Genomic DNA, 23,504 nt, shown 5'->3' with positions numbered 1-23,504 from the left:
GAGACTGGAGCTGGTGCAGGTAATGGAGTCTGGGGAGCAATTTGAGTAAGAAGAGCAATCTTTGCAGGAACTGGGACAGGAGAGGAAACTGTAGGTGAAATCATGATGTTTGAAGCAGCAGCAGTGGTATGAGCTGCAACGACCTCAATTGGAATGGCAGGACTTGCAGGAGGATGAAAGATCTGGTGTGGAACAGCTCCAGTGGAACCAAGTGCAAGCCTTTCTACAAGATTCTGTTGAGACTCAGCTGTTCCAGAAACAGATCCAGCAACCTGGGCAGGCTTACTTTTTAACTGGGCTGTTGTGGAGGGAGACATGGGGCCCTTTCTGAGGGTGCTTGTGCCTCCAGGACTCGAACAGGGTGGAGGAGAAGCAATAGGTGGCTGAAACGGAGATGATGCAGAGGGGCTTGGATGGGTAGATAGCTGCATAAGTGGAGGACTTGTTTTCTGAATCAACCCCGCCTCACTTAGATTTTCAGTTTTCATAGCTCCAGGATTAATCTGTTGTGGAACTGGGAGAGTACCTACAGGGGCTGACAAGGGCATATTGGTGGCAGTCTGAACCTGTCCAACAGTGGTTCTGGCAAGTTGAGAAGTGGTCATATTACCACCTAAGGACTGAGTAGAGCTTGGGGCAGTAGAAAGTTGGATATTTGTAGTGGACACTTGAATAGGCCCCACCATAGCGACTGACTGTGATACTACAGTTGTATTTGGAGCCACGGATGCACTTGGGACTTGGAAAATTGGGTTGATAAATACAGGGGTTGTTGTGATAAACTGAGGTGGCCGAGAGACAGGGGGCTGTTGCCTGTTATCCTGTGGTCGCATATTCTTGTTAGTGACAGCCATCATTGTGGAGACCACAGTTGTAGGAACCTGTGGTGTTGCAGCGGAGGTGATAGGATTTGAAGTGACAAATACAGTGATCTGGTTGGGGGAAATTGAACTAGATGAAGCAGGTATCTGTATGACTGAATGAACACTTGTCACAGGTTTAGGACTAGGGCTTGATTTTAGAGATAAACTGGCTGGGTTTAGACCAGAGTTGGAGCTAGAACTGGTACTAGCTGAGGAAGGACTGCTCTGACTGGAAGTAACAGGGTTGGGGCATACACTCTGAGAGGCATTAGTATTGGTATTGGAGGTTGGGCAAAGGGGGGCAGTTGTGTTTACACTCAAACTGTGACTAACACCAACACTAGTGATGGGATTTTGGTTCAGGCTGGGTGTAGTATTCATGTTAGTGCTGGAATGCAAGCTAGGAATAGGAGCAGGCTGTATGTTCGGACTGCTGGTTGGGATAAGAACTGAGGATTTGGGTTTCACTTCTGACTCATTTGAAGTGGCACTGGTAGAAACAGGAGGTGGCATGCTTGTGCTCTGGGAATTAGCGTGAACTGGTCTCTCTGGATCTAAAGCAGACTTGGGACTGTCCTTTCCAGTAACATCCCTGACAGTAGTACTCTGTACAGGGTGAGGTGTCATGTTTGGGACACCCGTGTTGTCCAGTAACTGGTTGAGGGATGTTGGTGCAGCCCTGAGAGCAGGTGAAACCTCAGTGTCCTGTAACGGAGCTGTGTGTGTTGACTGCCTATCTATTGTCCCTGCTTGCAGTTCCAAGTCAGGTTTAGGCTGTTGAGGTGTTGGGAAACGAGGACTTGCCATTCTAGGAGTGGACATCTCCCTCAAAGGCTGTGGCTGAGGCTGAGGACTGGGTTGGGGTTGAGGCTGCGGTGTGTGTCCCTGATTTTCTCTGACTACCTCAGGAGGGTTACCTTGCATCCCATGGAAGGTAATCGGAGTTTGTTGTGTGTCTATACTCCCACTTAGTTGTGTGGGCATAGATACTGGACTCTGTGGTACTGAGGTAGGGCTTAGCATCACTGTTTGCCCCTGAGGGTTGACCAACTGCTGCTGATGGGGAGGGCAGGTGATGGTCATCTTTGTCCCCTTTTGTCTTCCAGGACTTGGGGTGGCAGATTTGCGGCTGGAAGCTGGACTTGACCTTCGACTATTACTAGGACTTGCCCTCTTCCCCTGCCCTCCAGATGGCTTGTCCTGTTTAGCACTTGCTCCTCCCCCAGCACCAGTAGAGAAAGGCTGCTGAGTGTTGGTAGTATTATTCCCACCACTGCCGTTGTTGTTGTTGCCTGGTAGAGTTAAGCTTGGAGGGGCCTGACCAATGGCTTTCAGAGTTGTTGGGTTAAGACCCTGCTGGTCAAATCCTCTGTTTAGGTTCGGTTGCCTTGGAGGCAGAGGAATGTTGATTTTAGGAGGAAATAGCCCTGCAATAGAGGCATTTAGCCTTTCAGGTGAAAGGTTGATTTCTGAGGGCTCAGTACTGGGTGGACGATTAGTTGGGGTCAGGGGATGATGGTATGGCCTAGGGCTGGCTCGGTTGGGGGTTTTGGGCCTAGAACTCTGTGAAGTTGTGGGAACATTGGGGAAATGAATCCCTGGTATAGGGCCCCCTTGTTGAGGCTGAGTGGACAACTGTTGCTGGGGGCTGGCGCCTGTGTGTTGGGGTACTGGTGATGGACCAGGGCCTTGTTTCATCATGTGAGTGTTGGGACCCTGATTGGTCACCATCTGTTGGGTCCCATTTCCAGGCTGCACAGACATTTCTGGACCGACTGGCCTTTCCTGCTTTGGGTGGGCTCCAGCAAGGGCCTCTTCAGATCCAGTGCCTTGGGGTCCCAGGCCCCCATCAGGAAGGGACATTCTTCGTGTAGGGCCTGAAAGCTACACAAGACCACACAGACTTGGAGTTCAGTACAACAAAAGCATGACAAAATTTTTGCTAGTGTACTGCAACATTAACATGAGCTTAAGAGAGCCTGTGAATGAGATAGTGAGCATTTCTGATGCTCTTGTTCATTGCAGCTTGAGGGTGAATGTTAAACTCTGCAAGAGCCAAGCTTCCAATGTTTTGCTTTTCTCCAGCCAAAGTGAGTGCGGTTAGCCTGAAAGACAGCTTAGTAATACCTTCAACCCAGACAGACTGTGTTTATTTTGAAATGCATTAATCTAACTGAGCAATAGCTCAGAAATTTGGTTGTGAAAATTCACATCCAAATATCTAAGGTTGTGAAATCCCAAATGGTTATTCTATCTTTGTTTCCTTTAATTTTAACAAATTAATGTAATGTTTATCATCATAACATTATTCTTATATATGATAACTCAGCAAATAAAAAAAATAATTAATGTTTCTCAATACTTTGAAAAATTGTATCCTTATGTTTGCCTGTTTTTCCAGATCATCAACATTAAGAACTGACCGTTCAAATGTACCCTCATATAGCCAAACATTGATAGGTGCCATTGTGATGAGATTGTTTCAATAATGTGGTTGAGTAGCCTATGTCTCTCATAAGTAAGGTAATATGCTGCAAATGCTTGTCCCTCACCTGAGGGTTTACTATCAGGGGCATTCCTCTGGCTTTGTCAGGTGATGCTGGTACTCCTCCATGTCCTGGAAGGCTGATCATTACAGGAATGTTGCCTTGTTGTGAGACTGGAAGCCTCTGCACCTCAGCTGGATTGCCAATACCTCTGGGAGGCAGTTGACCTCCTGGAGGGATGGACATGCGGTTTTTCTGCTCCTGTTGCATTTTCAGCATCATCATCATCTGCTGTTGTTGCTGCTGCTGACATGGAGGTACACATTAAGATAAAGAAACAATAAATGGGTTAAAAAAATGTGTTGATTCCAAATATTTTAAAAGCACTTATTAATAACAATACTACCTGCTGTTGAGCTTGCTGCTGTTGAGCTTGCTGCTGTTGAGCTTGCTGCTGTTGTTGCAACTGATGAGGGTGCATCTGGGGCTGGCCTTGACCAGTTGTCTGTGGCCCAGTCATTCCCTGCTGCCCTTGAGTATTCTGGAGACTTTGCATTTGCAACTGTTGCATCTGCTGCTGTTGCTGCATCTGCTGCTGCTGTTGCAATTGCTGCTGTTGAATTTGTTGTTGCTGCATTTGTTGCTGCTGTTGAATTTGTTGCTGCTGAATCTGCTGTTGTTGTTGCATGTGTTGAATCTGTTGCTGTTGCTGTTGCTGTTGTTGTTGCTGCTGCTGCTGCTGCTGCTGCTGCTGCTGCTGCTGCTGCTGCTGCTGCTGCTGTTGCTGCTGCTGCTGCTGCTGCTGCTGCTGCTGCATAAAATGCATGGGTACCTGCTGCAATACTCTCTGATCTCCAGGTTGGCCAGGGAAGCCTTAGGGGTATTGTAGAGGGACACATGGATAAAACCAGAGAAAAGTAAACATCTAATAAGAATAGCATAAAGTTGCTACAACTTAGGAATCAGCAATATAGCATGAGGTAAAATAACTGTATGTCTGTTATATCCTGTAGTCATACTTTTCATTCAACTCTGCATGATTTCTGCTGCAAGTTCTCAGCAAATACTAAAGCTTTACAAGTCTACCTCTCTAGTTAATTTACTTTGTTTTAAAATTTCTCTTACAATAACTGCAAATAAGGGCATGCCTTCACCAATTTGAGATTTAAAGGTTGAATACATTAATGACTATACCTGCAGGCCTGTTGGAAAAATCAGGGATTTTTGGGCCAGAGTTTTCCAACCCCAAGCTCTGATCACCACTTAAATTTGGCAGTTCAGAATCCTCCATAGAACCAGTCACATCAAGACCACTGGGTAAGAGAGTATACATACATCAAGTTAAATAAAAGCACTTATGTAACACTGATACAGCTTCCTTCAGCTGTTGCTGGCAAAACCAAAAAAAATGAAAACTGTATTGTTACAGTTACCCAATTCCCTCTACTTGCTGTTGTCCTTCTCCATCTTTGGGCTTTTTCTTTCGTGCTGGTTTCTTCTTTTTGGGTTTCGCCTGATTGCCCCCACCTGCTCCCTGTTTTCCTCCTGGCCCAAACTGACTGGCTGAGATATCGCTCTGAAGCAGATTGACCAGCAGTGGGCTTGTCAGTGTTACATCTTTGCTGACAGGGAACCCACCTGGCTGCCCACAAGGTCCCCCCATTGGAATCTGACCTGGAAATTGTGAGTTAAAGTTCATGCCATGGCCTGCAAAATGGCCATTTCCCATCTGCATGTGCTGAGGGCCTCCCATCATGCCTTGTGGTGTTTGCGCCTGCATATCAGGGACCATTTGTTGGACTCCCAAGTCCCCTGTCCCACTATTGGGATCTCCCAGCTGATGTGGGTGTGGTTGAGCTGCCTGTTGTTGCAACATTACCTGTTGCTGTTGTTTCTGCTGTTGTTGTAACTGCTGTTGTTGTAACTGTTGTTGGATAAGAGGATGACCAGCAGGAAGCCTCATCTGTTGCCCATGCATGCCCATTACTTGATTAGGATTGCCAGCAATTGGAACCTGCTGGGGCTGTTGCTGGCTCATCTGCTGGTGTTGCTGCTGCTGTTGTTGCTGCTGCTGGAGCTGCTGTTGTTGTTGCTGCTGCTGCTGGAGCTGTTGTTGTTGTAACTGGTGCTGTTGCTGCTGTTGTAACTGCTGCTGTTGGAGTTGAGCCATTTGCTGTTGCTGCTGTGGAGTCATCTGCTGTGGGGCAACCTGGCCCTGGAACTGAGCCATGTTACCTGGAACATTTGGAGAAGGGCCACGCATCATCTGGCCCGGTATAACCCCAGCTGGAATCTTGCCTCCAAATGCCTGTTTGTTGCCTTGCATCTGGCTGGCAACCATTTGCTCCATCATGGAGTTTTGTTGCTGTTGCTGCTGCAGGAGCATGGCCTGGTGCCCTTGGCCTCCAACCATCTGACCCTGCCCATGCATCACCCCCTGGCCTTGTTGAGGCATCATTTGCTTGGGTGGGGTCATTCCTCCTCTTTGCCCTTGACTGAGGGGCCTTGAGAGGACAGTCTGACCTGCACCCTGGCCTTGAACCATCTGGCTGGGGGAGGAGGACACGGGTTGGGCCTGATGCTGGAGGCCCATCATCTGGGTCTGGAGACCAGGTTGTTGCTGGCCCATACTAGGTCCAGCAGTTGTACCTGGGGGCTGACCTGCCATGCTACTTTGTGCACCCATAATATTGGGTTGTGCATGGGGTGGGCCCTGCATTGTGTTGGCTGGGGACGCTGACGGTGGACCTCCTGATGTAAAACAGAGAGGAAAAAAAAATAAAGAATATACCTATGTGGAGCTCACAAGAAATGATAGGCCTTTATCCACTGCAGAACAAACATGTCACTTGTTGAAATGACAGACACACACACACACACACAAAAACAAGAAACAGCAACACAACAGATTGGAATATCTTACCCCACTATTAATCTTTGGATGAGCACACACACAAACCTTAAAACAATCAAATTGTTTTTCATATGAATGACATTAATTAGCAAATGTTGATAACGTGCTGCTGTCAATGTAAGCTCAACCAGCAAATGTGACTGTCATTGTCGGAGGAAATTCAACAGGTGCGCTAATCTATATCTGGCAAACCAGAATATCACTAATTTCCCCACCTACATAGGGGACCTACCCCAAGTTATTTTAACAGGAGAGCAGCACTACAACCCTTACTGATGAAGTCAACAGAACACAGCAGAAGAGGTGGAAGAAAGTCTCAGACTTTGAAGGGACAGTTCAGTTATTTTGATGTGGGCTTGTATGACACTTCTATCTAGTCAGTGTTTCACCTGCTGAAGATAATGGTCAACTCATACTCTGTCTGGAGAATCTGCATGATGCAGCTGCAGAAAGCATAGAGAAGTTCCTCTGTGGTACAAGTACAATCACAAAGACATCTTTTAGCCGCTAACAAGTTCACCCAGCTTAAGACCCTTTTAGACCAGAATGCGCCCAATTTGCAGCCCTGTAGAGGTGGGAATTTGCCATCTTGTCTGTAAATTGGAGGCTGAATATTCGTCTTTCCAAGTAAGCCGCCACTTGTGTGGGCATAAACACGTGATGTGACGTGACATGCAGTACGAAGTTGCACGTGAACAGTGATGTACAACATATATGTTGGGAGAATATTAAGCCCTGTGACAGTCTGGCAAACCTCATAGTGTCCCAGTCCAACATTCCAACTCTTCATTTCAGTCTGAAAGTCGTTTGCTTTGGAAACTATATTCCTCAACTGCACAACATCCATATTGCTACGCACAGCCACATCCATATGTGTCCCACACGTATTACACTGCCTGTATTACAGCTGCAGCTGTGGGTAGGAATATGAACATTGTGTGGTGGAGGGATGTCGTCTCCAATGGGAATGGCTGTCTGGCGTAATGCAGAGCGCAAACAGTTGCTGGCCATCATTTATGACAGGTACAATTCCACAACCAAAATAACAGAACTTTCCCTTTAACACCGTTCCAACCCCCCCACCCCCAGTACTGGTCACGTGACAGTTCACAGTTTTATCTTCCCAACTTAGGAAAATACCAAGCTTTATTTTGTACTGAGGATATTTTACCTGCATGAGTCATTGCTTGGCTGCTCTGTAGCTGTTGATTGGATCCTCCAACAGGGGTTCCTGCAGTGCTGGCACTCACCTGACCTTGGACAAAATTTGGGGTTGGAAAGCCCATGGGTCGCTTTGGCATGCCTGTCATCAATATTTATGGACTTTGTTAAGATTAGATCGCTAAATATACATTCAACACATAACACTTGACTTCCAATTCTCAAAAATTTCTGAACACAGTTTGGATGAAAAAAATAAAACCTTTTTTTTCTTTTTTTAACAATTATCACCAACCTGGATGAACTTGTGCCCCAGGTTGTCCGTGCTGGGGCATTCCTATGAATCCTTGTTGCATGTTGCCCTGTTGGCCAAGGGCTGCCCTTCCCGGTGATCCAACACCCTGCGGAAAACCTTGTGGAGTTGTAGGTCGCTGAGCCATCATGGGTGGAGTCCCAGGTGAACCTTGCTGAAAAGGAGAAGATGACGACCCCGGAGACTTAGCAGTGAGGTTTCCCTGCGGGCCAGAAGTAGATGGAAGGGGTGGCGGGGGTCTAGGTGGACCTGCAACACCCCCAGGGACAGGCTGTGGTCCCTTTGGTTGGGGGGTAGCAAATTGACCTATTCCTGTCTGCTGCTGCTGCAACTGTCCTTGTCCCATTGCATTAAATACCTGACCTGCCTGCTGGCTACCAAATGGGTAAGGGGGTGGTGGGTGACTGGGAGTCTGAACTGTTGCAAGAGAAGGAGGGCGCTGAACCATCTGGCCTTGAGGAGGGGGTTTCCTCCAGGCAGGCCCCCCTTGGGCCACTGGTGTCTGGAGAACTCCAGACGGCAGTGGGTTCCAGCCAGGAGGCACGGCCATCTGGCCTGAAGGGTTGAATGGAGGTCTAGGTCCAAGTTGTGAGAGCTGTGCTTGCTGCTGTGCCTGTTGGTGTTGGTGATGCTGTTGTTGAAGCTGTTGCAGTGCAGCGGGGTTGAGTGGTCTCCCGGCCTGCAGAGCCTGCATGTGATGGGCAGCCTGTGGAGGCATGGAGCCTGAGCCATGGGGACCAGCCTGTTGGTGCTGAAGTTGCTGTTGCTGCTGAACTGAAATGCCTGGTATCATTGGATCCATTACATCTGTGAGAAGGGAAGATGCAGATGATTTTAAATTACGGCACAGTCCAATAAGTCAAAATACTATGTATCATTTGGTACACAAGAAATTCAGTCCTGAACCTGACTGTGAAGATGGTCTTGAAACACGAGGATGCATCTGTCCACTGCTGCCAGGTACGATAGCCTGACCTGCCATACCAGGCCCCGGGGAGACCATTGACGGATTAGCCATCCTCACCCCTCCTTATGGAAATAAATGTGCATATTTAATCATTTCGCTTAACAATGACTACATTTACACAGTGGTGATTATTGTTGCGAATACAGCATCAGAGTGGATAGGAAAATAAAAAAGACTAATTAAGTAAAATAACTAAAAACAAATCAAGCCAGAATTCTAATAATGATGGTCTTTATTGCTCCTCATTTCATGTCATCATAGATGGACATTTGTTAAAAATTAGTGAGAGAAATACCAGGAATACGAAGACTGACGAATTCAAGGCACTTGAAAGAGACCATACCTCCAGTGAGGAGACGCACCGTCATCAACTCCAGATCCAGTTTAAAGTCAATGATAAGGACTTTTAGCTGGTATCCTCTGTTTCAGCTCTCTTGCACCTCAGCTTCATAATTCATCTTTAAGGTCAACAGCTGGTCTGACCTCAGGGCCTTGGCCTGAATCGGGGTGGACCTGCGGTACCTTTCATATTTGTACATTTGTAGTCAGAACACTCACTGACAGTAAAGCTGACACTCGCGGCACCGCCGCTGTCCTGATGCATAGCTGTGTTTAGACTACATGAAGCTCACATCTGAGCAGGATGTTCTAATTCAGTATTACTGGGTAGCACCCGACATTTTAAGTGTGACTGTTGATGAATGTCAGACACAGATGTTCTGGGGGAGCTGAACTCAACCTCATCTCACAGCCAACTTTGTACGTCTGTCATGGACGTCCTGTAAAGTGTCCTGTGGAAGCATCTCTGAGTCTCCAGTCTGTTTCTTGTGTCTGACGAATTCCTTAATCACACAAAATTCCTCCACAGTCAGCTGATGCTATAATTTGTTTTTGTCATTAATCACCTTTTTTGGTGAAATTGAAAGGTCTTTGTGATATTGAATGAAAGCCAGTCTTCATGACACCATCTATGAATTCCCTCCAAGACATTAGTCAACCAACCTCTCTTCACAACAGACAAACATCGTCTACTACCATGGGTGAAAGCAATCGGTGGCAGCAAGGTGAATATTGGCTGATAACGATACACAGTGTCCCCAATAAATAGGTCAATCCCAAAGAAAAAAAAACCCAACACAACTGTTTACAAATGAGCAATGCAAATATCATGAAAAAAAAAACTCTCACTTCCAACATGAACAACCAAATTAATCAAATTTCAAGGACGGTTCCATTCTAGCTGCTCTATAAGTTGTAGTGACCAATGAGCAAAACAATACCTGGACCAGGCTGACCAGGAAAACCAACATCCATCCTCATCTGGCCAGGGGCTCCAAGAGGTCCATTCACTCTGACTTCTTGTCCTCTATTTGGTCCCACAGCTACATTGATGGCACCTTCCCCTAAAAATAAATAGAGGAAACATACTGAGTCACATTACAACAACAATTCCAGTTTAAATCTTTTGATTACTGTCACTGAAGTGAAAGTCATGAACACTTTGCCTCATACAAGGACACAGAGGAGACTCCACATTGACACAGTGGTATTTTGGGTCCTCCAGTGCTCCTACTGGCACCGTCAGCCGAGATAATAGGGCTGTTGATCTGTGGTACAACATGAGCAACGATCTTTTTTTGGTCTTTGTTAAGATGGTTGTGAATGAAGCTCACTCTCACGATGCAACCTTGAATGCCAATTTTAGCACCACTAATTACACATCAAAGACACTTCATAAATATGCACTGAGTCGTAGACCCTGGTTTCTCTCATCCGACTGAAACCAGGGTCTACATTTGTCCAGTCTTAAGTGTTTATCCATTATAAATGCATGCAGCATGGCAAAAAAAGTCAACAATTTGAAAGATTACAAAAATACTCTTTCATGTGCCATCTGTTGCATCCCATTCTGGTGGCTAAGTTGTCACCTTCTATCTGCACAGAGAGAATCCCCAGGTCTCTCAGCTGCTGCTGGTTGTTCTGGGCCAACAGTCTGAGGCGCTCAGCTGCATCCCGGGGAATGTTGAAGGTTACTCTCACACTGTTCCACGGCTCTACATGCTGAGGCTGGAGCTTCTTTGGGTCTAAAAGGAGGACCAGTGGATGGATACAAGTTACAATGTCAATAAACTGGAATATTTGAGAAATTATTGATTAGGGACACACACAAAAATAAAACTAGAAATTAAGTTAAGTAAGAAGTAAGTTCATTCACTATTAACGTAAAAATCTGACTCACTGTTTGAAAGCAAGTCCAAACAAAGAAAATGATGTAACACATTGTGATCAAGTGTTGTAAGCAACATCACATGTCAAGGTCCGAGAGGATGTGTTTTTTTCCTAAGCATAAACTGCCTGTTTCTTGCATTGAGAGAAAATTCAACAAAATGAAACCAACCCATATCAAGCACATCCGGTATACCACAGAGGACAGTGTCAAGTTTTAGTGTGAAGTCCTCATCCTCCATATTGGCTTGAAAGGCAACAAAAACTGTAAATTCTTCTGTGGTGCCATCTTGATTGTTGACTCTCTCCTCCTCTGTTACTGCGCTTCCATGGCAACTGTCAGCATCCTCTCCTGCATCCTCACCAACACCAGAGTCGCCATCTGAATCATGGTCAGGTTCCAGGAAGTCTGTCCTCTGGGACAGCTGAGGTGGAGTGCGTAGATGCGCCATACTCCTCTCTTAACAAGAGTGGCGTTTTATCTGTTTCATACTGAAATTCCACACAACACACACACACACACACACACACACACACACGGATCACGACTCGACCCCTGACCCCGCCCCCACGTCACAGTCCAGCGGCGATGTAAGATACCCAAGTGCACATGAAGCCCTAGGAACTCGCCGCAATTGGATGCTTGATCAAACCTAGCATGCACACACATTATTTAATTTAGATTCGGGGACAGGCACAAACCAAGCGTTGAACCTTAACACGCTCGCGCAGAGTGACATCATCGATGGTTACGTACAATAGAAGTCGAGTCGACGATGATTAAAGGGTCAGGAGACGGTAAAGTCTTCAGTTCTAACGGACGTACGATTTACATTATTATCAAATGCAATTTAAAGAGTGCATGAGTTGACGGTGAGCAGCTTGGTGGACATGGTCGGCCCAGCAGCACCCTGGGCCTCGGCGAACGCTAGCGAACGAGAAACGGTCAACATCGGCCAGGAGGAGACAAAAAGCCCGAGTCCCGCGTCATTCTCCCGCTCTTGGTTAGGGGATGAGCACTGTTCACACAAACAGTGAGCAATTGCTTCAAGCATTTGGTCAAAAAGAGATTGAAGTCGTTGTCAGGCGGGTCCTGTGTTACTGGCATCTCCGCTAGCTTGAATTAGCAAACGTTAGCTCAGTTAGCTAGGTGTCACTGCAGGTAATTCATAATGAATGCATTGTTTCAGAATTCAATCGCCCTCTCGTTCATTATCTTTGACTTATTACTGACATGATACTGACAACACAATGTCATGAAATGAGCAGAAGCCTTACCGCATGGATTCATCTGAAAGTCTCTTCATTCAACCTCTCGACATCTGCTAGCCACACAAGCTAACAAATTACAGCTCACCAGCAGCATTGAGCTAGCCCACTTCCTGCTTCCGGTGGTGATGTACGAAGTAAAGCCCCAGTTGGGGCGCGGGTGAAGGCGTTCTTTCAAATAATTTATGAAATGAAAACCAGGCTTTGAAAAGTGCTATTGCTAATAACTGAAAAACAAACCAAGTGACGTTCCCTCATTTCACTTTGGCCAAGTCGAGTCCTTGTTCATTTCCCTTTGTCAAATTAATAGCGCATCATTCGAGTGCTCAATTTTTTTCTGGACCGAATGAGACGTTAGAGATTATTGTGGTAGTATTAGGCATCAAACCCGCTGAGAACAACTCTGGAACTGAACTGTTGTTGTTCTCACATTAATGAAACCAGAGGATCACACAATGTGACTCACTGAAGCCTGGGTTCTTTGGTGCAGGAGCCTGGATGTGTTTCCCAAGAGCATCCATGATGACCCACTGTCTGATCAACCTCTGTGTTACAATAATAAAAGCAAGGACAGACTGGTCCCAGCATTGAGGGGAACGAGCCAATTTCTCAAACACGTGATGAAACGATGTGTTTATCCCTACAAGGTGAAGTAACTCTGACAGAAATATCAGTGGGGAGGCTGTCATAGTGACGTACTGTATGTTGTGGTGTGTGTATTCTGTGTACGTGAGCTGTGGGATACATTGAATTTCCCTGAGGGGATAAGTAAAGTATCTATCCATCTCCATCTATGGCTGTGACTGCTGAGTGAGACCAGGACCACAGGCGCCTCTTCAACTCTGGCTTCTCAAAGACTACCTGCTATTGTCTGCATGTTTATTTGGTGAGGCTGGAAACTGAGCACTAACACAGGTTATTTCACGCAACGGAGGGTTCCTCTTACTCCAAAAGTGTGTTACTGCTATAAAATGATATCTGACAAGGTGAACAAAATTTGGGGAACATTTCATCTTCTCCCACTTGAGCCTCTAAACACTGGGAAAAAAAATGTCCTTCCTCACAAATTCATCCATCAACAAATGGGAAGCCTGCAAAAAGAACGTCCAGCCCTCCTTTGCTCACCGATGCTGTTTGAGTGCCCTGCACCCGCGTGACGCGTGAACCACGAGCCTGCCGTCACTCTACCTCACCCCTGGTTTCCTTCCTGTGACTCCAACCTGCTGCTTCACCCCTCCACCACGGATTGTGATGCCGATGCAGTAGTTGTGCAATAGTCCTTGGTGGACGTAAAACTTTGGTTAGTTATTAAATTACGAATTGATAAAAGATTCTACAACAATTCAGATGTTAAAATGTACAATAAAGGTTTGTATTTTCTCCCCTTTTATTAAAAACAACTTTGTGTGGAATAAAACATCAGTAGATGAGTAAATGCGTGCCTGAGGCATGAAACTCAACAGTGCAGGAAGCGAGCATCAGCAGCCATGTTGCACTGGATCCCCACGACAGAAACAAGGAATTCACATTTGATCAGATGATATTCGCCATTCTGGAAATTAACTGCACAATTTCAAGAATGACAATCTTCACAATCTTTCAATACAAGACATGAAAAAATATCACAAGTACACAAACAAATGTTAACAGCCTTTTCTAAAAATCTGTGGTTGGATGCTTTGTGTTACAACAGTAGAAATAATGTACACACATCAACAAATGTTCATATAAAAATACAGTTACATTCCATCAATCATCTCAATCCCGTTCTTAAAAACAAATGTCCCTGCTCTAAAACAAAAACTCCAGCAGCCAAGTGTTTAATGCAAACAAGATCACACACACACACACACACCACAGCTCTTCAATGATACATTTAAATACATTTATTTTGCCGTAAGTATTTCATATGTGAGGGTCTTACTCTACATTACAAGGTCCCAAAGAGCCACTGATACTAAACTCCAGCACTGGTGCCAAACACCATCCTAGCAGAGTCACACACCGTTTAAATGTAGGACAGCGAACAGATGAACCTGCCAGCCCAGTTCAGGAAGGAAGGTCAGGCTCGGTGACTCCAGCACACCTTCACCTTCGATGGGACCCTGTGTGTCGACTGCAGTGGAAGCATCATAAAGCATAAAGATGGTGTTTGCACTCCATGCACGGTTATGAACAGTGGCTTCACTGTAGAACTGCAACATTTACTTGGCATGCCTGCTCATACACTTCCACTATGTACACGCTCTAGCTGGGATGCATCCGGTGCGAGTGAAGGAGCGTCTTGGTGTGTCTTCCTCCACAGTGACGGGGTCGTCGGCTGTGGGGTTTCTGGGATGAACCTTTCAGACGGTTGTCACTGTGTCCACAAAATCACTGATGAAGCTTCATGTTTGCTACTCCAGATTCTTTCCTTCCAAAACAGACCTTTGTCTCTAAATGTTGTAATTGTATTCGCTGCTCATCAGTAGCTTTGCCGCTGCTGTGGCTTTGTCCTACCTGCTCAAACAGTGACAGTATTAGTGAGCCTTCTTCATGGAGCGTGGCACTAGGGCATGTTGGACATGGTGAGGGCTGAGGCATCAGCACTGCGGGGGTCCTTCACCCCAATGATGAGGTCATTTGTTCTCCGCGTGCCCTCCACCAAGGACAAAACATCAACCCTCTCAACGCTGTGACCTTTGGCCAGCAGCAGCTCCACATCTTCATCTAGAAACTCAGCTGCAGGAGAGGATGAGACAGTGGGAGGAGCGAATCATGAATGAGCTCCAGTACATCAAGCTTAAAAACAATGACGCTGTTAGATATGAAAGGAAGCAGCAGCAGAAGGTCCTTTTATTTTTTAGCAGCGCCATCTACAGGTGAAATGGTCACCGATACTTCAGATATCCCCAACTGTGCTGCACATCAAAGCTTTTAAGACTCTTGTCCCTAAGAATCTCACGAGTTCCTCCACATCAAGACCCCCACCCGTTCCCCCAGGTCCTCATCCTCCCACCTGCTCGTCTGGTTACTATGGGGTTTACAGCTTACGGTCTATCAGCCCCCACCTCTGGAACTCTGCCCCACTGCATTCAACACTCCGCGTCCATGACCACCGTCAAATCTCAGCAAAAAACTCCTCTTTTCAAACAGCCCACTACCTTTACTTTTCATTTGCTTTGACTGTAATGACCCCACGCTTTCTCTTGTTCTCTTTTTAGTAGTAGTAGTATAATGTAGTATTATTAGTATCATTATGTTATTTTACTGCCTGCTTGCTGACGAACTGAGTGTTTTATTGTTGACTGTGTCGAGAGGCACCCATTAATAAAATGTTGTATTATTATTAATTATCCTGGAAACTTAAATGTGAAGAACCTACTCACTGTGATGGTATTTCACTATCATTTGGCCACATGTCGATATATCGAGCACAGTGTCGAGAAGAACATGGCCTAACATTCGTGTCGTTTCTACAGAATAGTAGAAATAGCATTTATGTACCAGTAGCACCCCCCTGTGCGTAGAACTGTATACTGTATCAAACAATACACATTTGTAGTAAAGTGTTGCCTGTGGATAGAAGCTCCTTCTTAGTCTGTCGGCGTGTTTTCATGGCCTTGACCCTTCAAATGGGGGGTGAAGCATGGAAATACAATGCTCACCTCGATGGTTCTGAACATGAATAGCAGCAGATTACACAAGCAGCTGGACCAAGAAAGGAAATGGCCGTGAGTGCTGCAGTCAGAGCTCTGAGGGATCAAAGCGTACAACAGTCCAACTCACAGTCCACCAGCAGGGTGTTGGGATGCAGCCGAGGGTGGAGTCTGCCGTACGCTAAACTGTCACTCATGTTTCTACGCGATGACAGAACATTCATCAGCACCTGTGAAGGGTACGAACAGATGCAGTCAGCAAGTACCAGTCAGACATCAGTAAAGGATGAAAGTTCACCGATGGAAAGAGCATTCACACACGGATGTAACTCTTAGCATGAAAGGGAGAATGAACTTCATCCCTCCACAGAGAAACTAACCTGTGTGATGCCACTGAGAGCTTTATCTCCATTGGAAGATCCAACAGCAACATAGGTGCCACATAAGCCCACAGCTGGCCTCACGGCTGTGGGCATCAGGAAGGACATGGGCCTCTTCCCAGGCTGGACGCTGTTGTGCTAATCAAACAACATTCAGACAGAGATTAGAGGTAACAAATCATTCAATAACACGTCAGTCAAAAAAAAAATTCAGTAAATTGGGAATGTGTCTCTTGTGTAAAGAGAACTCTAATCCTCACAACAGAAAATATGAACTAGCATAAGAACTAAGACAGGCGCACTGACTGGGCTGGGCGAAGAGCTCTGGGTTTTATTGGGCCAGGAGAAGTCCAGGATTTGGCTGTTCAAAAGGATTCCTGAGGGAGTCACGACCCCACTGCCGAATGGTTTGTTTAGAGAGCTTTAAGAAAAGAAATCACGCTGTCACTTCAAGTTTTCCAAAAATATCAATTCACTCCGAGACAGTTACTGGAATTCAATTGAAAAGACAAGCAGCAGCAGCAGCAGTTGAGTTAAAGAGACCTCACAACCGAGACGATGAAGTCATCTGGGCCCATGACCATGACCTGGGCGGCCGCCGCTCCCTCCGCCACAGCAAATGATTGAGTGTAATGGCTGACAGGAAAGGCCTGAAAGTCACTGATCATTTGGCGGAAAAGGGATGCCTGTGATTTGCTGGGAGACAGGGAAGAAAGACAAAGTGAATTCCTTCATCAGTCTGTCGAGTTTTCAGCACGATATGTTGAAGGGCGCCGCGGATTTCTACCTCAACATCTTGGTGACCATCTCTGAGACAGAGGCATCAAACATGGGGTCCCCCAGCCCACTAGCCAGGCCCAGAGCGATCTTCAGAGACTGGAGAGTTGACAGGAAATGTCACATGAATGAGTGTGTGCTTCCGCTGCTGCACAGGAGAACAGCGCACAGAGTCGTACCTCAGCAACCCAGTGGTAGGTGCTGTTCCTGGGCACCTGGCTGGTAATGTTGAAGCCCTCCAGGATATTGAGGGCAGTGATCAGGGCCACACCCGCATGCGGGGCCGGGGCCGCCATCACATGGTGTCCTTCAGGAGGATCAACGCATCAGAAACAATGAATAAAACCAACAGTGTATACCCGACACTAACAGTCAGCTGCAGCAGGCCACTCAGCAAACCCTCGCGATACAAATCAGCCTCTCATTGAAACCAATGGCATTGTGGGAACAATGGCACCATCTGGTGGATCTTTTTTTTTTTAATTCAACTTGTCAGATCATGGAAATCAGAGACAACATGGAAAATCCATCCATCCATCGTCATCTTCCGCTTATTCCTACACATTAAGGGTCGCCGGGGGGTGGAGCCTATCCCAGCGTCAACGGGCGAGAGGCGGGGTTCACCCTGGACAGGTCACCAGGCAACATGGAAAATAAAATCTAAAAATCTAAAAATTGTGGTTTGAATGGAAGTCTATGGGAGGCAAGTGTCCACTTCAGCCTATAAAAGGGAATCATTTCCACAAACAGTCAATAAAACACTTTTACATAAACTGAAGATGAAACTCTTTTTTTTGTTGCTGAACCTGTCCCTCGACAAAGTCATAGACCACGACAGATGTAAAAATGACAAAAAGGGACACTTTTGTCCATATGGGCTCTCACTGTTCAAAAATCAAAACCTTTTTTTTTTTAAAGCGACCATAAAATCATGAAAAGCTTCACACAGATAGACAGGAAGAAGCAGGTGGAACGAAGGGAACGGTGGTTAGAAAGTATCAGAATACAAAGGAAGCTTGTCCACTCTTTTGTATTCTCAATGCTGGCCTGACGACATGCAAACACTGATGTAAACACAGTACTTGACGTGTGCAGGTGTACACACTTCATCATGTAGAGGTAACAAGACTTTTTAAATACAAGTTTGCAGAAATCCAGTCGCTCTATAAACAAAAAAAGACGTTTGCTTGTCTGTATAACGATGTTTCAGGGGGAGCTAAACGCTGAAGTATTCTGACTGAACACCCATGGAACAGGAAGCTATTAGGTTACGGCCCTGTTGTGTTGGTCAGTGGTGAAAATACGAGGCAAGGCAGGAATGTGACCACACCTCTCTCAGAGATCAACACACCCACGGGTGCAGAGACAGGTGCACGCACATTTGTCAGATAAAAAAATGGCCACTGTCCATTTAAAACTAGCAGTGACACCTGTGCTCCGTGTCCCTTGAGCACGGGAGCAACCGCTCCAACGTCTGCGTGCAGCAGCAGTCCCAGCATGTTGTCGTCCTCCGACAGCTCAGATTTCTACAGTAACTGAACAGATATTTACCCTGATAGGTGGCTTGTGCCGGCTCCTGTAAGACGGTGCTGTAGTTTCCAAAGTCGTCCTCAGTGAGCACTCCACCTCTTGCTTGAACCTTTTAAAATTAATTTTTAAAAAAACACAGCAAGTATCAACTTATAGCTGGAGAATTATATTTGTACTACATTGTAGCTGCAAACAGGGAAACCTAATAGTCAAAACATTTTTAGATTCAATTGAATCCCAGGGAGTCACAGCACTGCAGAGGAACTGCGGTGTCTCCTTGGGAACTTGGTCTGTATTTTCTCTTTATCACGCTTGGTTAGTGATTTGGAAGAGGCGTTTACCAGCTGGCTGCCAATGATCCACTGTGATCGCCAGCTGGATGAATGGGAGTTCACCTCCGTGCTAAACACAAACGCACATTGTAACAAAACTCCTAACGGTTGATGATCATCCATTTAGATCCCAGAACACCGAATGATTGACATCCATATGATGCCATCACGGCGAAACGTGACTGAGTCTAACCCTGCAGGACCAAAAGCAGAGTAGCCCTGGCGAAGGATTCGTGGGCCCAAAGTGAGGCAGGCTGAATAAAAACATCCTTACTGCAGTTGCCATTTCCTGCGTCAGGTTTCCACTGTAGAACTCAGAAATGCCTTTGGCTGCTACCGCATCCAAGATGGTCGCCAAATCAAGGCGTCTGCTGAACAGTCCAGGGAGGGGAGCCTGGCCATTGGGGAGGAACAAGTCCCGGAATGCGTCAGATATGTTTTGGTCCTTTACTTTTGCCAGCGCCTCAGCTGGGGAGAGACAACATAGCTGGATGACATCACACCCACATTACCTTGTGCTGACTTCACCCAGGAACCTGTGCTACATCACACGATACTTACCCAGGTCACGAGTAACATTAAATCCACTTCTGGCCACATCTGCTGCCATGGAAACCACATCCTTCCATGATATTCTGGGGAATTCAAAGTTCATGAGTGTGTGTTTGATTACAGAGGTTTAAAGTTTAAATATCCATTCGCAAAACCACCTCCCTCCCTCACCTGAGCACCAAACCTGATCACGCACAGATGATAGCAGGGTTGCCTGCTACTTAATAATCAGGTTATTACGCTGGGAAGCGACAGTCATGAGCACAGAGGGAAACAACTGGTGGACTAAGAATGCAAGCTTGAGGAGAGCCAGTACTGAAAGGAAGACTAACAATTTCCACTCTTTGTGGTCTTAAAATCATAAAAACATAGGATTCACTCACAAACTGCAGTGGACAAACCAAGACCTCATAGCTTGTTGACGACATTTAAAGGAGCAGTCGTATTAAAGGAAGAATTGTAATCTATAAAAAGCATATGTACATAAACTTTGCCTTGTCCAGGTGCTTGTAAACAGTATTGAGGGCAACAGAAATCGCGTCATCCACAGTTGTGATTAAGGCAGGTAAGTCACGCGCTTGCCGGCTGAGCTTCAGGGCCTTGGCATGATCATGACACAGCGGCAGTCATGGCTGCCCAGCACTGCAGAGAACAAGCCGGCCGCATCTCTGAGCCCAGCTGGGAACTCTTTCATTCTGCACTCTGGCTCCTTCCCCTGAGACAAACACCAGCTTTGTCAGATACGCATTGTTATGAGATTTGATTATTCTGGTCCTAATGAGAATAGACTTCAATGAAATAATGAAGGAATTATTCATGACGGACATTTGAAACACAAAGGGAAACAAAAGAATGAAGAAGTGCAGAGGGACTGCGCCTCAAGCAGCGGCAAGGCGGACCTGGAAGAGACAGCATAACACGCCGTACCTGCCATAGAGCTGGTGAGCCTGGTGCATCCCGCTGAGCGTGCCCGGCACCCCCACGAGCAGACCAGGCTGAAAGGCAGGAGCAGCAGCACAGATTGAGCCTATCCTCAAAGATAAGGTGGTCATCTGTTCCCCTCAAGAACTTCCAACACTTGAAGAAATGGCTTACACTGAGCTCCAGGTTCGTCTGCAGCATGTTCTCGTGAATGACAGATGGCGCCGTCTCTCTGAAGTCGATGACCCTCGTCTCATTCTTGCGGATGTCATGCACCAACATAACTCCACCACTAAACATCAACAACACAAAGGTTGGCTTCTTGCCGTCATAAAAAGTGGTAGTCCAGTTAGAAAAGGACGAGAAAGGCTCTTACAACTCACCCTCCGATACCAGAGGTGTGAGGGTGAACGACCCCCAAGCAGAGGGCGGCAGCGATGGCCGCGTCAACGCTGGACCCCTGCTTCCCCAGGATGTCAAACCCAAGAGATGTACACTGAGCTACATCCGTGACCACCGCTCCCTGGTTGAAGACCTGGCAAACCAGACACCAAAGAGAGAGACTGACGAGGGCTTCAGGCTGGTGTGGCCCCTTGCAGGAGGGACCAGGATCCCATTGTTATCTCAGGAGAGCGGCACCACCGGCTGCCGCAGCCAATTCACACCTGGGCTGATTTTACCTGAAAAGTTCAAACAGTCTAGCAGCTACTAAATGACTGTGACTCACACACAACAAAAGTGTGTGTATAAGCAGTAAAATCAAGTCACTAAAATCTGTCTGATGGGCAACAGCTCGAAGATCAGATGTCAGGGGCGGGGGAGGGAGGGAGGACGCTCGCAGAGGACGTCATGTTCTTTTAAAAAAAAGAGTCGAGTGAACCAAAACCGTGCCACAGTGTACGAGGAAGGTGACAGCCACCAGACGTTGCTTCTCTCCTGCTGGAAAATTCACCGTGTTTTACCACAGTGGCGTTGGGTGGTATATTTACATGTCTGAGAAGGTCTCTACTCCGCTGCTCGTGAGCACCTGCTGACATCAGCGGAGCGTCAGTGACGTTCCCCGCTGCGTCCAGACTTCAAATCAACCTGGTTGTTAGAAATCAGCCCAGGCCAGAAGGAGGATGCTGCTCAGCACCTACCTGAGGGTCTCCAAAGTAGATCTGCATGATGAGCGCGACTGTGACTCCAGTGGCGAAGGTGAGACAGGCCGTGATGATGACCGTCAGTCCGTCTCGCTGGCAGGCACAGTCCTCTGTAAAAGGGTCTCTGGTGGTCTCCTGCAACGATGCCAGGTCATGGCTGGCCAGGTCGGAAGCTGAGGATGGGAGACGCTGGAGACGAGCAGTCTTCAGAAACAGATCTGGGTCTGGGACAAACGAGACAAAAATAAAAGAGAAGAAGCTAGAACCAGAAAGCACAGGGCACGCACAGCCCTCAGTACACCACCATACAGTCCGCTCTCTTGGCCTGGCTGACAGTTACATTTAGAAAAACTGGGGACAGAAGAAAATGCGGCACACAGAAGAGGAAAACCCAACCACGCTCTTGTCTTTAATGCGTGAACAGCCTCTTTTAAGGAGCAGAGTCGGCTCTGACCTGTCTCCTGCTCACTCAGGACGTTGTCCTCATCTTTGCGAGACTTCAGGGTGTTCTCCCCAGACAGCACATCCTCCTCTGGCAGCCTGGGGAAGCTGGTGATGCTCATGTAGTCCACCGGGGAGTAGGCGCTCCCCAGGGTCGTCTCTGGATTGGCATCCTTATCCACCACGCACCCACCGGGGTAGCCTGCCACTATTTCAGGGGCAGGGCTGTGCATGGCTCCTCTGGATACTGCAGTTAAACCTTTCCTGTGCTGTGGCGGGTGAGTGTGAGAGGGTTAGGGCAGGATGGCCATGGTACCGGTACCGGTCCCGCCTGGGTCGCGTCTGGGAAGAATACACATGAAATATGAGCGCAGCGCGTCCGTCTGGAGCGGCTACAGTCTCTTCGTCTCAGTGAGGCCACGACAGCGACGCCGATGTTGAGGATGAGGATGATGAAGATGATGATGATGCACTTTTCCGGCCACCTGCCGACGACATCGAACCACGCAACTGAGTCAAAGAGGCACCATCCGGGCTCGGATAGCAAGCGAACGGGGCGCTGCTTCAGCCTCGGTCTAACCGCGGTGACCAGAGACCATGAATGTGACGTCTGATGACAAACCACCGCGTTCTCACGGTTCAGACCCGGAACAAACCCGCGTCTGCGGGCCTGCGCAAACGCTCCAGCTAGCAAACGCGTAACTGCGATTTCTGCCAAATCGCGCAACGTTCGCTGAAGTCACAGACGCGGAGAGGCGCTGCCGTGATTCTTACCGTCCTCGGGAGCCCAGACCCTCGTAGCGGTGCTGTTCGTGTGGGTTAAAGCGAGCAGGTGAAGTGGGTGGAGCCGCCCGTCACCGCCGCCGCGAAGTTGGCTTCACGTTAGCTTCTCCACCCTTCGCTAGCTGCGGTAGCTTGGCTGGAGCAGCACCGCTGCATCCTTCAGTTCAGTCGTTCGATGTAACCTACGTCATGAAACACGAGTCTTATCACATGTTCGTAGAGACGACGTCAACATGGCGGCTGCATGTTCAGACCCTTCATCCGCCAACACCAGACCGACTTCCCGCAGGTCGGCTGGTTCCTCGGTCTCTGCTAAATCCAGCACAGGTGCCCCGTCCTGTATGACGTCAGCAGACGGCAGGAATGAGGCCGCGGTAACTGGACGGACAGGTTGTCGCGGGTGGCCTGACTACCAGCTCCAGTTACAGCACCAGTCCCTCCCTCATCGTCCCTCAGGAGCCCCGGAGACATCCTGGACTGATTTTAAGACACCGCAGAAATTGACTCTGGTAGCGGAGATTCTGAGGAGGTTCTGGTTGGACAGCCCAGTTTCTCTCCGCATCCTTCACTCGACCACCAGGACGACATCCTTGACTCACTGCGAGAATAAACTTTGTTCTTTTTCTCACACACCAGTACCAGAACCCTACCAGTACCAGAGCCCTACCGGTACCAGAGCCTGACCAGTACCAGAGCCTGACCAGTACCAGTAACTCTTGATAACAGCAGAGCTCATGATGGGTTTCCTGTGCCCATCGTACAAGTAGAAGACAAAAAGCTCCTTGTGATGTGAGCTTGTAGGTCACAAT

The 23,504-nt window shown here is 47.3% G+C and overlaps 2 protein-coding genes across 6 annotated transcripts in view; both read right to left on the bottom strand.

The window, feature by feature from the left end:
* Positions 1–12,361, bottom strand: part of ncoa6 (nuclear receptor coactivator 6) — a 17,961-nt gene extending 5,600 nt beyond the window's left edge. Inside the window, exons 1-12 of one of the 2 annotated variants that reach the window (XM_086214973.1) lie at positions 12,209–12,361; positions 11,103–11,422; positions 10,633–10,788; positions 9,985–10,107; positions 8,644–8,766; positions 7,720–8,544; positions 7,435–7,566; positions 4,783–6,100; positions 4,544–4,662; positions 3,756–4,222; positions 3,416–3,655; positions 1–2,747 (exon numbers count right to left, since the gene is read on the bottom strand). The exon at positions 1–2,747 is cut by the window's left edge and continues 296 nt beyond it. In XM_086214973.1, coding sequence (XP_086071099.1) covers positions 1–2,747; positions 3,416–3,655; positions 3,756–4,222; positions 4,544–4,662; positions 4,783–6,100; positions 7,435–7,566; positions 7,720–8,544; positions 8,644–8,766; positions 9,985–10,107; positions 10,633–10,788; positions 11,103–11,382 — 6,530 coding nt within the window. In that variant the 5' untranslated portion in view covers positions 11,383–11,422; positions 12,209–12,361. Of the gene's footprint in view, positions 2,748–3,415; positions 3,656–3,755; positions 4,223–4,543; positions 4,663–4,782; positions 6,101–7,434; positions 7,567–7,719; positions 8,545–8,643; positions 8,767–9,984; positions 10,108–10,632; positions 10,789–11,102; positions 11,423–12,208 lie in introns of those variants that run through there. The other variant, XM_086214974.1, reaches the window with a different exon arrangement.
* A 1,198-nt stretch (positions 12,362–13,559) lies between these two features.
* On the bottom strand, positions 13,560–23,239 carry ggt7 (gamma-glutamyltransferase 7). Of its 4 annotated transcripts, XM_086214982.1 has the most exons (17): positions 22,687–23,239; positions 21,926–22,254; positions 21,469–21,695; positions 20,713–20,864; positions 20,504–20,621; positions 20,336–20,403; positions 19,418–19,491; positions 19,131–19,324; positions 18,546–18,633; positions 17,174–17,301; positions 17,005–17,093; positions 16,761–16,913; positions 16,524–16,638; positions 16,218–16,355; positions 15,968–16,067; positions 14,699–14,920; positions 13,560–14,558 (listed from the first exon to the last, which is right to left on the bottom strand). In XM_086214982.1, the coding sequence occupies exons 2-16, from the start codon at positions 22,143–22,145 to the stop codon at positions 14,748–14,750; spliced, it is 2,037 nt and encodes a 678-aa protein (XP_086071108.1). In that variant the 5' UTR covers positions 22,146–22,254; positions 22,687–23,239; the 3' UTR covers positions 13,560–14,558; positions 14,699–14,747. The 4 variants fall into 4 exon arrangements, with proteins under 4 accessions (XP_086071108.1, XP_086071107.1, XP_086071105.1 ...); XM_086214981.1 differs by having other exon boundaries at positions 13,560–14,920; positions 21,926–22,397; positions 22,687–23,237; XM_086214979.1 differs by having other exon boundaries at positions 13,560–14,920; positions 22,687–23,236.
* Between the last annotated feature and the right edge of the window lie 265 nt (positions 23,240–23,504).

The sequence above is a fragment of the Aulostomus chinensis genome, chromosome 9 (genome assembly GCF_037954235.1).
Source record: "Aulostomus chinensis isolate RoL2024-O1b breed Wild chromosome 9, RoL_Achi_v1.0, whole genome shotgun sequence".
Classification (NCBI taxonomy): Eukaryota; Metazoa; Chordata; class Actinopteri; order Syngnathiformes; family Aulostomidae; genus Aulostomus; species Aulostomus chinensis.
This window is presented reverse-complemented; position numbering and strand designations above follow the sequence as displayed.